This window comes from Delphinus delphis, chromosome 16, assembly GCF_949987515.2.
Source record: "Delphinus delphis chromosome 16, mDelDel1.2, whole genome shotgun sequence".
NCBI classification, from domain to species: Eukaryota; Metazoa; Chordata; class Mammalia; order Artiodactyla; family Delphinidae; genus Delphinus; species Delphinus delphis.
This window is the reverse complement of record NC_082698.1, coordinates 77969338-77982440: the sequence shown is the minus strand read 5'-3', so window position 1 is coordinate 77982440 and position 13103 is coordinate 77969338. Positions and strand designations below refer to the sequence as shown.

The 13103-nt window shown below is 38.0% G+C and overlaps 1 protein-coding gene across 3 annotated transcripts in view; it reads right to left on the bottom strand.

The window, feature by feature from the left end:
- ERO1B (endoplasmic reticulum oxidoreductase 1 beta) overlaps positions 1–13103 on the bottom strand; it is a 63901-nt gene that overhangs the window by 12884 nt on the left and 37914 nt on the right. For 2 of the 3 annotated variants that reach the window (XM_060035020.1, XM_060035022.1), the window contains exons 9-10: positions 5868–5879; positions 3357–3383 (exon numbers count right to left, since the gene is read on the bottom strand). In XM_060035020.1, the coding sequence (XP_059891003.1) occupies positions 3357–3383; positions 5868–5879 (39 nt within the window). The remainder of the gene's footprint in view (positions 1–3356; positions 3384–5867; positions 5880–13103) is intronic. The other variant, XM_060035021.1, reaches the window with a different exon arrangement.

Genomic DNA, 13103 nt, shown 5'->3' with positions numbered 1-13103 from the left:
ATGATAACTTAGTGCAGAATAAGATACAAGTGTCTGGGCTACTGGAGGTCCAAACACTATAGATGCACTTGGAAAAGTCCTCATGTTACCCAGAAGGCAACAGCACAGATTTTTTGTGGTTTAGGCTAAACTAAAGCACATATAAAGTCACTGCTTTGGCGTAACAATAGCTGTTTCTCCTTTTCCCTTCCCTATAGATGTTCTTTATTTGAACCTACTTGTTAGTGGAGGAAGAAGAGACTGAATTCTGTTTCTCTCCTTCCTCCAGATTCTTTAGTGGTTCTTATTAATCCTTTGCCCTGGAATTCTCTAATTCTACTTAACTGTATGTTCCACAGGTAAGGAGCAAAAACTTGGAAAACAGACATCCAGGAGTTTCAGCCAATTAAAAAAAAAAACGTGTGCTGATTATTTACTATGTGAGTAAAACCATATCAAGATGGAGTGCAGTAATGTGATGGAAATTTATTTTATGTAGCCTTCTTAAGCCACAGAGGCTTTTGCTCAAAACAGAGGTCAAGATAATTTCGCCATCCTATCCAACCCCCGCCTCCATTTAAAAATATTTTCTATTATAAGAGTAATACACATTGTGAATGAACTTAATGCTATTAAATAAATTCTGAAGTGCTTAAGGTAAATTTTATACTGTATACATTTTACCACAATGAAAAAAGAGAAACATTTTTAGGAAATTTTCTTTATAGAAAAATTTAAAAATAGATAAAAATGCAAAAAGTTTTAAGAATCCACACTAGACGCAGAACAATTAGTTTTTCCCCTTTCCTACCACCCAACAGAGTTTGGTTTTGTCCTTTTTGCTTTTTGGTTTTTTTACTCTCCCTATGGGGAAAAATGGGCTTCAACAGTGGAAACTAAGAAACAATCTCATTTATATGCTGAAGGATTTTTTAAGAGTATGTATGTGGCTTACTTTGCATCCTTTCAGGATCTTTTAGATCTTCAACTTACTTTCCGTTTATGTTCTACCATAGATGGCTCTGAAGCAAGTAGCTTCTAATAGGAAAAAATAATTATTTTGAGATCTCATTCCCTAATCCAAAATTCTTCCTAGAACATTCTCATCACCACGGATAGAGACCAAAAGGTAGAAATTCAGTTCTATTTTGTGGCTTCTTCATAAAAGTATATGGCCAAATTTGAATGCTTATGGTAACAAGGGATATAAACAATATGAATAACTTTGATAAAACATTAGGTATTAACTTCTCTAGTAAAACTTTTAATCAAATCTGTTATCAAGTACGAAAATGATCAGATTTGAAGTCCACTTCCTCTTCCTTCCAACCTACTTCTCTAAGCAGTAAAATATCTAAAGACAAGAGAAGGGAAAACAGGCAAAGCAAAGCTCATGAAAATTCATATGCCTAAAAATGAGAACATGAAAACCAGGAGGGAATTCTAATTTGCAAAGCCCACAAAGCCCCTTACCTAAAAGGGGATGGGTGGTAAGAGGGAAGGAAGGAGTAGACCTGTACGTCTGTAAACTGTGAAAATTAGGTAACTTCAAGCAAAATCTTAATAATAAAAGATGAGCCAAGTGAATGCACCAAGAAGACACACAACACTCTTAGCAGAAAGTGCTGGAGAGGTGCTCCCCGCCTGCGGTCTGCTGCCAGCCCTAATGCCTGGCAAATCCAACTATTCAATTTAGAAAGTGGTTCTCCTCTTCCTCTTCTGGATTTAATTTCATTCAAATTCATTTTCATCAACTGAATTACAGGACACCAATATATAACTTTTTCTCTCACAAAAGGGCTAGATATATTGTTAACACTATTATTTGGCATTTGTACACTGTTTAGTGATTTTTGAAGCAGTTTTCACAGGCATCATCTACACTCACAGTGTAGGTAAGCTGGATGGCTGGTGCCACTCTCGTGCCCCAGATCAGGAAACTGAATCTCAGAAAAGTTGCCTACAAATAGGAGTTCTCGCTGGACTGTGTATCAATATTCAGAGACTCCCATCAATAGGATACTAGGAGAGTGGTTGATATAGTATACCCTAGAATCCGATACTGCCCATAAATTTCATTCTCATCCTCCATTATCAATATGCAGAGTCTCTGACCACCTCTTTTAACCTAAATACTGCTTTCCACAATTTGTGCTCTTAAAATAAAGTTAATTAAACAAAGATAACCATCTCTTCCCACATTGGCCATGTATCAATATAATTCCTAGCAGTATCTGCACATCAAAAATAGTTCATTGGGCTTCCCTGGTGGCGCAGTAGATAGGAATCTGCCTGCCAGTGTGGGGGACACAGGTTCGATCCCTGGTCCAGGAAGAGCCCACATGTCACAGAACAACTAAGCCCGGGTGCCACAACTACTGAGCCTGAGCTCTAGAGCCCGCGAGCCACAACTACTGAGCCCACGTGCCACAACTACCTGAAGCCCGCGTGCCTAGAGCCCGTGCTCCACAAGAGAAGCCACCACCATGAGAAGCCCGTGCTCCGCAACTAGAGAAAGCCCGTGTACAGCAACGAAGGCCCAACACAGCCAAAAAAAAAAAAAAAAAACTCATTAAAACACAAAGAGAAATCATGTTCATAAGTTAACACGACTGATTAACAAAGATAAAATGGAATTAAGTGCTTAGTTTAACTCAGTAGAGTTCCTATAAGGTTATGGCTATGAAATATCCATTTTCCAGTGTCATTCAACTTGCTTATCTTTCATTAATATATTTGAACTTTTGGTTTCATAAATTAATGGCAATTTGGTAAATTTTTTAAAAGCAGCATATATCCAGTTATTAACCAAAGTTGTTAAAATCCTAGAATGTTTCAGCTTTCCATTAATAACGTTTATAATTTCAACACTAGAAAATATAAGAATGCGAAGGTATATGATATATTGGGATCTATATTACTTTATCCTTTAGTTAGACAAGTTTAGACTATATGTGTAAACATGTTTAAAACCTTCTGAATTCAAATTCATCTTCCCTTAATTTCATATATAAAAAAAAGTACTTCCTTCCAAAAAGAATGCCTCTACTTAAAAAAACAGACTTGCATAGTGGTTACTAGAAAAGTAGTTTGGATGAGTATTACATACAGAATGGAAATAAGACTGGGACCCAGTTCTGGAACCCTGATGACCGCATCTGCCCTGTATATTTCCATAACACTGGTTTTTAGCTGACCAATATCCTCAAAATTTTCAAATAATTTTATCCTAAACTATAATAACCTAAAACATGTTATTTTCTTTCAAACATTGTCAAGATTTAATGAATCCTAAAACTTACAAATATATATTAAATAAATCAATTCATTTTTTTTGCAAGATGCCAATAAATTTAAAATGCAGACATTAAATTTACCTTCTAGCCATGTGTAGAACGATTCTCCTAAAAAACAAAACAAAAACAATCAAAATTATACACACACACAGAATTGGGTTAAAATGTTTAAATGGTCATTCATAAATAAGAATAAATTAAGTCTATAAAACACTTCTCATGACAGATTAAGGAATATGTCCACTGCTCATGTGTAATGGAAAAATAGGCATATGGTTCTAGAAGATAAAGTCCAAAAGTTACTGAAGTAGTTTTGGGAAAAAGTTCTTATAAATGACATTTTGACTTGTAAAATTTTTGAGAAAACTTCCAGTCAAAATATTATGTAAACCTTATTCACTTGAAGGCTTAAATATCCGTAAGTATGAGGAGAAACAATCTTAAATTTGCTTTTGATAACCATAGCATTATTCAAAACTTCCAGAAAAAAGTGAATATGAAAATCAAATTATTAATTCCATTTTTCCTGAGCAATAAACCTAAGTATATTTCCTCAATTATCTAAAACTACTAAGTTTTAAGAGATAATAAAAAAGTTCCCTAAATTTTCAAAATAATTCTTGAGAAAAGTTAACGACCAGAATATGAAGAGGCCTTCCTTGTGTACTATGCTAAAAGAACTATTTCTAGCCCAATATTGTTCTGAGTGAAAAGAAAAATGGCAGTCAATAAAGATAAAAAAACAGTTAATATACTTCCTATACTCATCCTTATTTTTTTTTTAACATCTTTATTGGGGTACAATTGCTCCACAATGGTGTGTTAGTTTCCGCCTTATAACAAAGTGAATCAGCTATACATATACACACGTTCCCATATCTCTTCCCTCTTGCGTCTCCCTCCCTCCCACCCTCCCTATCCCACCCCTCCAGGCTGTCACAAAGCACCGAGCCAATATCCCTGTGCCATGTGGCTGCTTCCCACTAGCTATCTACCTTACTACGTTTGTTAGTGTGTATATGTCCATGACTCTCTCTCGCCCCGTCACAGCTCACCCTTCCCCCTCCCCATAACCTCAAGTTCGTTCTCTAGGAGGTCTGCGTCTTTATTCCTGCCTTACCCCTAGGTTCTTCATGACATTTTTTTTTTCTTAAATTCCATATATATGTGTTAGCATACGGTATTTGTCTTTTTCTTTCTGACTTACTTCACTCTGTATGACAGACTCTAGGTCTATCCACCTCATTACAAATAGCTCAATTTCGTTTCTTTTTATGGCTGAGTAATACTCCATTGTATATATGTGCCACATCTTCTTTATCCATTCATCCGCAGATGGGCACTTAGGTTGTTTCCATCTCCGGGCCTCATCCTTATTTTAATTGCGAAAAGCAAAGCATGATGATAAAAACTCAACACACAGGTGAGTTGAGCAAGGAGTCCAGGGGATAAATTAGATGGTGGGGAATTACTTTGCCTCCTGAGAGTCTTCATCCTTAGCAAGACAACACAAACATCTTCCTAGAGAATCATTCATTCAACATACTCTTACTTAGATGATACTCTTACACAAAACATCATTCATTATCTCACTTGTTTACTCAAAAAGCCCCAGCTGCTAACAGGAAAAGTCTAGCTCCTAAGGTCCTCAATAATCTGGCCTCTACTCATCTTTCTAATTTTAAAGTACCCCATATATGAAGTCTTTCCTACTCTCCCCAAACATGCCTTGTTTTTCCTTTCTCAACCCCTTGGTCCATGCTGTCATCCAAGTAGCACACACTATCCAATTCTTCAGGCTTTAAACCAGTCCATCATTCAAGTCCATCTCAAATGCCACCTCCTCCAGTAAATTGTCCCAGTGAGGCAGGATCTGTTCTACCTCCGAAGAGCTATACCACCTACTGTTGCACTATGTATGTAATACTTCTTTATTATCACGTATGTACAGTGCTGATCATTCCCACTATACATATTTTTAGCTCCTAGAGGGAAGGCATGTTTTATACATCTTTCTATCCTTTACAATGCCCATCACAGTGCTCTTGACACATAGGGTAACTTTATTTTTTTAAATAAATAAATTTATTTATTTATTTATTTATGACTGTGTTGGGTCTTTGTTGCTGCGCGCGGGCTTTCCCTAGTTGCGGCAAGCGGGGGTTACTCTTTGTTGCAGTGCATGGGCTTCTCATTGCGGTGCCTGCTCTTGTTGCGGAGCACGGGCTCCAGGCACGCAGGCTTCAGTAGTTGTGCCTCGTGGGCTCTAGAGCACAGGCTCAATAGTTGTGGCGCACAGGCTTAGTTGCTCCGCGGCACGTGGGATCTTCATGGATCAGAGATCGAACCCATGTCCCCTGCACTGGCAGGCAGGTTCTTAACCACTGTACCACCAGGAAAGTCCCTAACATAGGGTAACTTTAAATTATAAAAAACATTCTTATTTTTTTGGTCACCATTGATTGGTAGCTATTTTCTGAAAAAAAGTAGGATACTTTCTTTTGAATTAAAAACAGGAAAAAATCAAATTTTGATCATTAAAGGCATTTCTTCTACATTTGAAGCAAACATAAAATGAGACTTTTAACTTACCATCATCTTCTCCTGAAAGAGAAAATAATAGACAAGATTTTAGAAAATGTCTTACACAGTTCAGATTCCAATCCTATTTATTTATGGGATTAAAACTTACTATGTGTTAAACTATTAATTATACCATGAACCTTGCTCAGTGTGTAGTTACCCTGTAAATAAGACTTCTTAATAAGAATATAGGCCAAAGAGTACAAGATTTTCACGTATGTTTTATGCAATAAATAGTTAACAGAGCGTAACTAAACAATCATAAAGACCACCAGTTTCAATAATTAACAAATATACAGTCACTCCTTTAATCATTATGCACACAACTCTCTGAACATGTGTTTCCAGACTGGAGTACTTTTCTTTTTTAAGTTACTGCTCCTCGGCACATATTCACCTTAACAAAAGCACTTCCCAAACTCTAGTCAGTGAAAGCATCCCTGCAGGGGTTATGGGGCTGCCTAGATGTGGGGGAGAGGCCAGAAGGCTGGGCTTTCAGGCTCCACAGCAGCCCTGTCTTGATTAGCTTTACATGTGGAATTCTGACAGAAAATTTCATTTTTGGAAAAAAGCTGTTGGAAAGCTAGCTGTGGAAGCCAGGAATAGTGTGGAAGAAACACAGTTAAGAATATTAACCACCAAACCAGATCTACAACAAATGCTAAAGGCACTTCTGTAAGTGGGAAACACAGAGAAGAAAAGGACCTACAAAAACAAACCCAAAACAATTAAGAAAATGGTATTAGGAATATACATATCGATAATTACATTAAACGTGAATGGATTAAATGCTCCAACCAAATGACACAGGCTTGCTGAATGGATACAAAAACAAGACCCATATACATGCTGTCTACAAGGGACCCACTTCAGACCTAGGGACACATTCAGACTAAAAGTGAGGGGATACAAAAAGATATTCTATGCAAATAAGAACTAAAAGAAAGCTGGAGTAGCAATACTCAGATAAAACAGACTTTAAAATAAAGAATGTTACAAGAGACAAGGAAGGACACTACATAATGTAGTGTCAATCCAAGAAGAAGATATAACAATTGTAAATATTTATGCACCCAACATCGGAGCACCTCAATACATAAGGCAACTGCTAACAGCTATAAAAGAGGAAATCGACAGTAACACAATAATAGTGGGGGACTTTAACACCTCACTTACACCAACGGACAGACCTTCCAAACAGAAAATTAATAAGGAAACACAAGCTTTAAATGACACAATAGATCAGATAGATTTAATTGATATTTATAGGACATTCCATCCAAAAAGAGCAGATTACACTTTCTTCCAAGTGCGCACAGAACATTCTCCAAGATAGATCACATCTTGGGTCACAAATCAAGTCTCAGTAAATTTAAGAAAACTGAAATCATATCAAGCGTCTTTTCTGACCACAAAGCTATGAGATTAGAAATGAATTACAGGGAAAAAAAACACAATCAAATGGAGGCTAAACAATATGTTACTAAATAACCAAGAGATCACTGAAGAAATCAAAGAGGAGATCAAAATATACCTAGAGACAAACGACAATGAAAACACGATGATCTAAAACCTATGGGATGCAGCAAAAGCAGTTCTAAGAGGGAAGTTTATAGCTATACAAGCCTACCTCAAGAAACAAGAAAAATCTCCAATAAACAATCTAACCTTACACCTAAAGGAACTAGAGAAAAACGAACAAACAAAACCCTAATTTAACAGAAGGAAAAAAAATCATAAAGATCAGAGCAGAAATCAATGAAATCGAAACAAAGAAAACAATAGCAAAGATCAATAAAACTAAAAGCTGGTTCTTTGAGAAGATAAACAAAATTAATAAACCATTAGCCAGATTCATCAAGAAAAAGAGGGAGAGGACTCAAATCAATAAAATTAGAAATGAAAAAGGAGAAGTTACAACAGACACTGCCGAAATACAAAGCATCCTAAGAGACTACTACAAGCAACTCTATGCCAATAATATGGACAACCTGGAAGAAATGGACAAATTGTTAGAAAGGTATAACCTTCCAAGATGGAATCAGAAAGAAATAGAAAGTATGAACAGACCAATCACAAGTAATAAAATTGAAACTGTGATTAAAAATCTTCCAAGAAACAAAAATCCAGGAGCAGATGGCTTCACAGGTGAATTCTATCAAAAATTTAGAGAAAAGCTAACACCCATCCTTCTCGATCTCTTCCAAAAAATTGCAGAGGAAGGAACACTCCCAAACTCATTCTATGAGGCCACCATCACCCTGACACCAAAATCAAACAAAGATACTACAAAAAAAGAAAACTACAGATCAATATCACTGATGAATACAGATGCAAAAATCCTCAACAAAAATAACAGAATCCAACAATACATTAAAAGGATAAAACACCATGATCAAGTGGGATTTATCCCAGGGATGCAAGGATTCTTCAATATATGCAAATCAATCAGTGTGATACACCACAACAACACACTGAAGAGTAAAAACCATATGATCATCTCAACAATGCAGAAAAAGCTTCTGACAAAATTCAACACCCTTTTATGATAAAAACTCTCCAGAAAGTGAGCACAGAGGGAACCGACCTCAACATAATTAAGGCCATATATGACAAACCCACAGCAAACATCATTTCCAACAGTGAAAACCTGAAAGCATTTCCTCTAAGATCAGGAACAAGACAAGGCTGCCCACTCTCACCACTATTATTCAACATAGTTTTGGAAGTCCTAGTCACAGCATCAGAGAAGCAAAAGAAATAAAAGGAATACAAATTGGAAAAGAAGAAGTAAAACTGTCACTGTTTGCAGACGACATGATACTACATACAGAGAATCCTAAAGATGCCACCAGAAAACTACTAGAGCTAATCAATGAATTTGGTAAAGTTGCAGGATAGAAAATTAATGCACAGAAATCTCTTACATTCCTATATGCTAACGATGAAAAATCTGAAAGAGAAATTAAGGAAACACTCCCATTTACCACTGCAACAAAAAGAATAAAATACCTAGGAATAAATCTACCTAGGGAGACAAAAGACTTGTATGCAGAAAACTATAAGACACTGATGAAAGAAATTAAAGATAATACCAACAGATGGAGAGATCTACCATATTCTTGGACTGGAAGAATCAATATTGTGAAAATGACTATACCACCCAAAGCAATCTACAGCTTCAATGCAATCCCTATCAAATTACCAATGGCATTTTTATAGAACTAGAACAAAAAATCTTAAAATCTGTATGGAGACACAAAAGACCCCGAATAGCCAAACCAGTCTTGAGGGAAAAAAGTGGAGCTGGAGGAATCAGACTCCCTGACTTCAGACTATACTACAAAGCTACAGTAATCGAGACAATATGGTACTGGCACAAAAACAGAAATATAGATCAATGGAACAGGATAGAAAGCCCAGAGATAAACCCATGCACCTACGGTCAACTAATCTATGACAAAGGAAGCAAGGATATACAATGGAGAAAAGACAGTCTCTTCAATAAGTGGTGCTGGGAAAACTGGACAGCTACATGTAAAAGAATGAAATTAGAACACTCTCTAACACCATACACAAAAATAAACTCAAAATGGATGAGAGACCTAAATGTAAGACCGGACACTATAAAACTCTTAAGAGGATAACATAGGAAGAACACTCTTTGATGTAAATCACAGCAAGATCTTTTTTGATTGCCTCCCAGAGTAATGGAAATAAAAATAAACAAATGGGACCTAATGAAACTTAAAACCTTCTGCACTGCAAAGGAAACCATAAACAAGACGAAAAGACAACCCTCAGAATGGGAGAAAATATTTGCAAACAAATCAACGGACAAAGGATTAATCTCCAAAATATATAAACAGCTCATGCAGCTCAATATTAAAAAAAAACCCAATCCAAAAATGGGCAGAAGACCTAAATAGACATTTCTCCAAAGAAGATATACAGATGGCCAAGAAGCACATGAAAAGCTGCTCAACATCACTAATTATTAGAAAATGCAAATCAGAACTACAATGTGGTATCACCTCACACCAGTTAGAATGGACATCATCAGAAAATCTACAAACAACAAATGCTGGAGAGTGTGGAGAAAAGGGAACCCTCTTGCACTGTTGGTGGGAATGTAAATTGATACAGCCACTATGGAGAACAGTATGGAGGTTCCTTAAAAACCTAAAAATAGGGCTTCCCTGGTGGTGCAGTGGTTGAGAGTCCGCCTGCCGATGCAGGGGATATGGGTTCGTGCCCCGGTCCGGGAAGATCCCACATGCCACGGAGCAGCTGGGCCTGTGAGCCATGGCCGCTGAGCCTGAGCATCCGGAGCCTGTGCTCCGCAACGGGAGAGGCCACAACAGTGAGAGGCCCGCATACCACAAAAAACAAAAACAAAAACAAAAACAAAAACCTAAAAATAGAATTACCATATTACCCAGCAATCTCACTACTAGGCCTAAACCCAGAGAAAACCATAATTCAAAAAGAGACATGCACCCCAATGTTCATTGCAGCACTATTTACAATAGTCAGGTCATGGAAGCAACCTAAATGCCCATCGACAGACAAATGGATAAAGAAGATGTGGTACATATATACAATGGAATATTACTCAGCCATAAAAAGGAATGAAACTGGGTCATTTATAGAGACGTGGATGGATCCAGAGACTGTCATACAGAGTGAAGTAAGTCAGAAAGAAAAAAACAAGTATCGTATATTAATGCATATATGTGGAACCTAGAAAAATGGTACAGATGAACCAGTTTGCAGGGCAGAAAGTGAGACACAGATGTAGAGAACAAACGTATGGACACCAAGGGGGGAAAGCAGCAGCAGGTGGTGGTGGTGGTGTGATGAATTGGGAGATTGGGATTGACATGTATACACTGATGTGTATAAAATGGATGACTAATAAGAACCTGCTGTGTAAAAAAATAAAATTCAAAAATTCAAAAAAAATATTAAACAGCTGTTAATCGACAATTAGCAGTTTCAGTGGAGAAAGCATATAAACAGCATTAGTGAGAACTATTGCATTACTTCCTGGGGTACCCACTTTTCACCCAGGACCCACTCTCTCCCTTACCTAGTCTTTTGTCTCCCTCTTCTACACTTGTTTTTTCTCTGCTCCTCTTTCCTCTCTCTATCCTTTTCTCTATGCACTTTCCTTCCTCTCTTCATCTTTCCTACAGCCTCATGTCTCTAGTTTATCATAATATGGAAGTGAAGTATTTCTTAGGACTTGATGCTTTTATTAAATGAACAATTATATTTTCTGCTTTAAGAGTAAGTGATCCATATATATGGAATATAAAAAAAAAACAAAAACTGATCCTGTCCTAGGGGCAGGACAGGAATAAAGATGCAGACGTAGAGAATGGACTTGAGGCCACGGGGAGGGAGAAGGGTAAGCTGGGGCGAAATGAGAGAGTAGCCTGGACATATATACACTGCCAAATGTAAAATAGCTAGCTAGTGGGAAGAGCAGCATAGCACAGGGAGATCAGCTCGGTGCTTTGTGACCACCTAAAGGGGTGGGATAGGGAGGGTGGGAGGGAGACGCAAGAGGGAGGGGATATGGGGAGATATGTATACAGATAGCTGATTCACTGTTATACAGCAGAAACTAACACAACACTGTAAAGCAATTATACTCCAATAAAGATGTTTTAAAAAAGGGCTTCCCTGGTGATACAGTGGTTAGGAATCTGCCTGCCAGTGCAGGGGACACGGGTTCAAGCCCTGGTCGGGAAGATCCCACATGCCGCGGAGCAACAAAGCCCGTACACCACAACTGGGCCTGCGCTCTAGAACCCGCGAGCCACAACTACTGAAGCCTGCACGCCTAGAGCCCGTGCTCCGCAACGAGAGGCCACCACAATGACAAGCCTGTGCATTGCAACGAACAGTAGCCCCCATTCGCCACAACTAGAGAAAGCCCGCGCACAGTAATGATGACCCAGCACAGCCAAAAAAAAAGATGTAAAAAAAAAAAAAAAAAAAGAGAGGGCTTCCCTGGTGGCACAGTGGTTGAAGTCCGCCTGCCGATGCAGGGGACACGGGTTCGTGCCCCGGTCCGGGAAGATCCCACATGCCGCAGAGCGGCTGGGCCCATGAGCCATGGCCGCTGGGCCTGCGCATCCGGAGCCTGTGCTCCGCAATGGGAGATGCCACAACAGTGAGAGGCCCGCGTACCGCAAAATAAATAAATAAATAAATAAATAAAAGAGTAAGTGATCATAGAAAAGGTCTGAAAGGACACCTTCCAAACTCTGTACTACGGAAAAGAAAAAGTGTGTGGAGGTAGGGGTGGGGGAAGCGTTCCCTTTTTACTTTATGTAACTTTTGCATTGTTTCAATTTTTATAAAATCTTGTATAATAAAAACATTTAAGTTGAAAACGGAAAAGTTATGAGGTAAAAGTAGTAAAAAAGACAAAGGATAAGAAGCCATGCACACCTTCTTCACACTTCGATTATCTTGCCCAAGCAGTTTCAGGATGAATTTGGGAAAACTGCTGGCCATACTGTGAGTGCACATCTGAGAGTAGTCCATTCATCAAACTTCCTAAGTCACTCTGGTTCTGAGAAATGCCTAAAGAGATGAATCTAGACCAGGAAATTCAAGTTCCTAAATCAATCCTGGTCTAAAGAAAGCATTAGAATGGCACTTCAATCACAGGGCTGCTCCCAGGGTTTGAGTCCTCGTTGAGAATAGATTGAGGATACACCTAATAATTTTATACTGAATAAACTCCAACTATGTAAGATAATGCTGTCCCATAGAACTATAACGACAACCATATATGTAATTAAAATTTTTTTCTAATAAAAATTTGTAATGTTTTCTAATATCCACATTTTAAAAAGTAAAAGGTATACATGCACTGCAGTACATCAACAGTTTGTTTTGTGATGCAAGAGTTAAAGTAGTTCTACCAAAACAATCAGGTTCTGTTCAATGGCAAAAATATTTTATACTGCTTCAGTTTTTAAGCTGAAATGAACTAAAATGACGTAAAATGTAAAATTTAGTTTCACACTAGCCACATTTCATGTGCTCAACAGCCTGATGTGGCAAAGTGGCAACCTAACTTTCTGATACTTCTCTGCATCCTTCTGAATCAGAGTGCCGTGCATCGACCAGCACTTGGGCATCACCTGGGAGTCTCACCCACGACTTACAGAATCAGAACCTGTATTTAACAAGGCTCCTAGGTGATTTGTATGCGTACTGAAG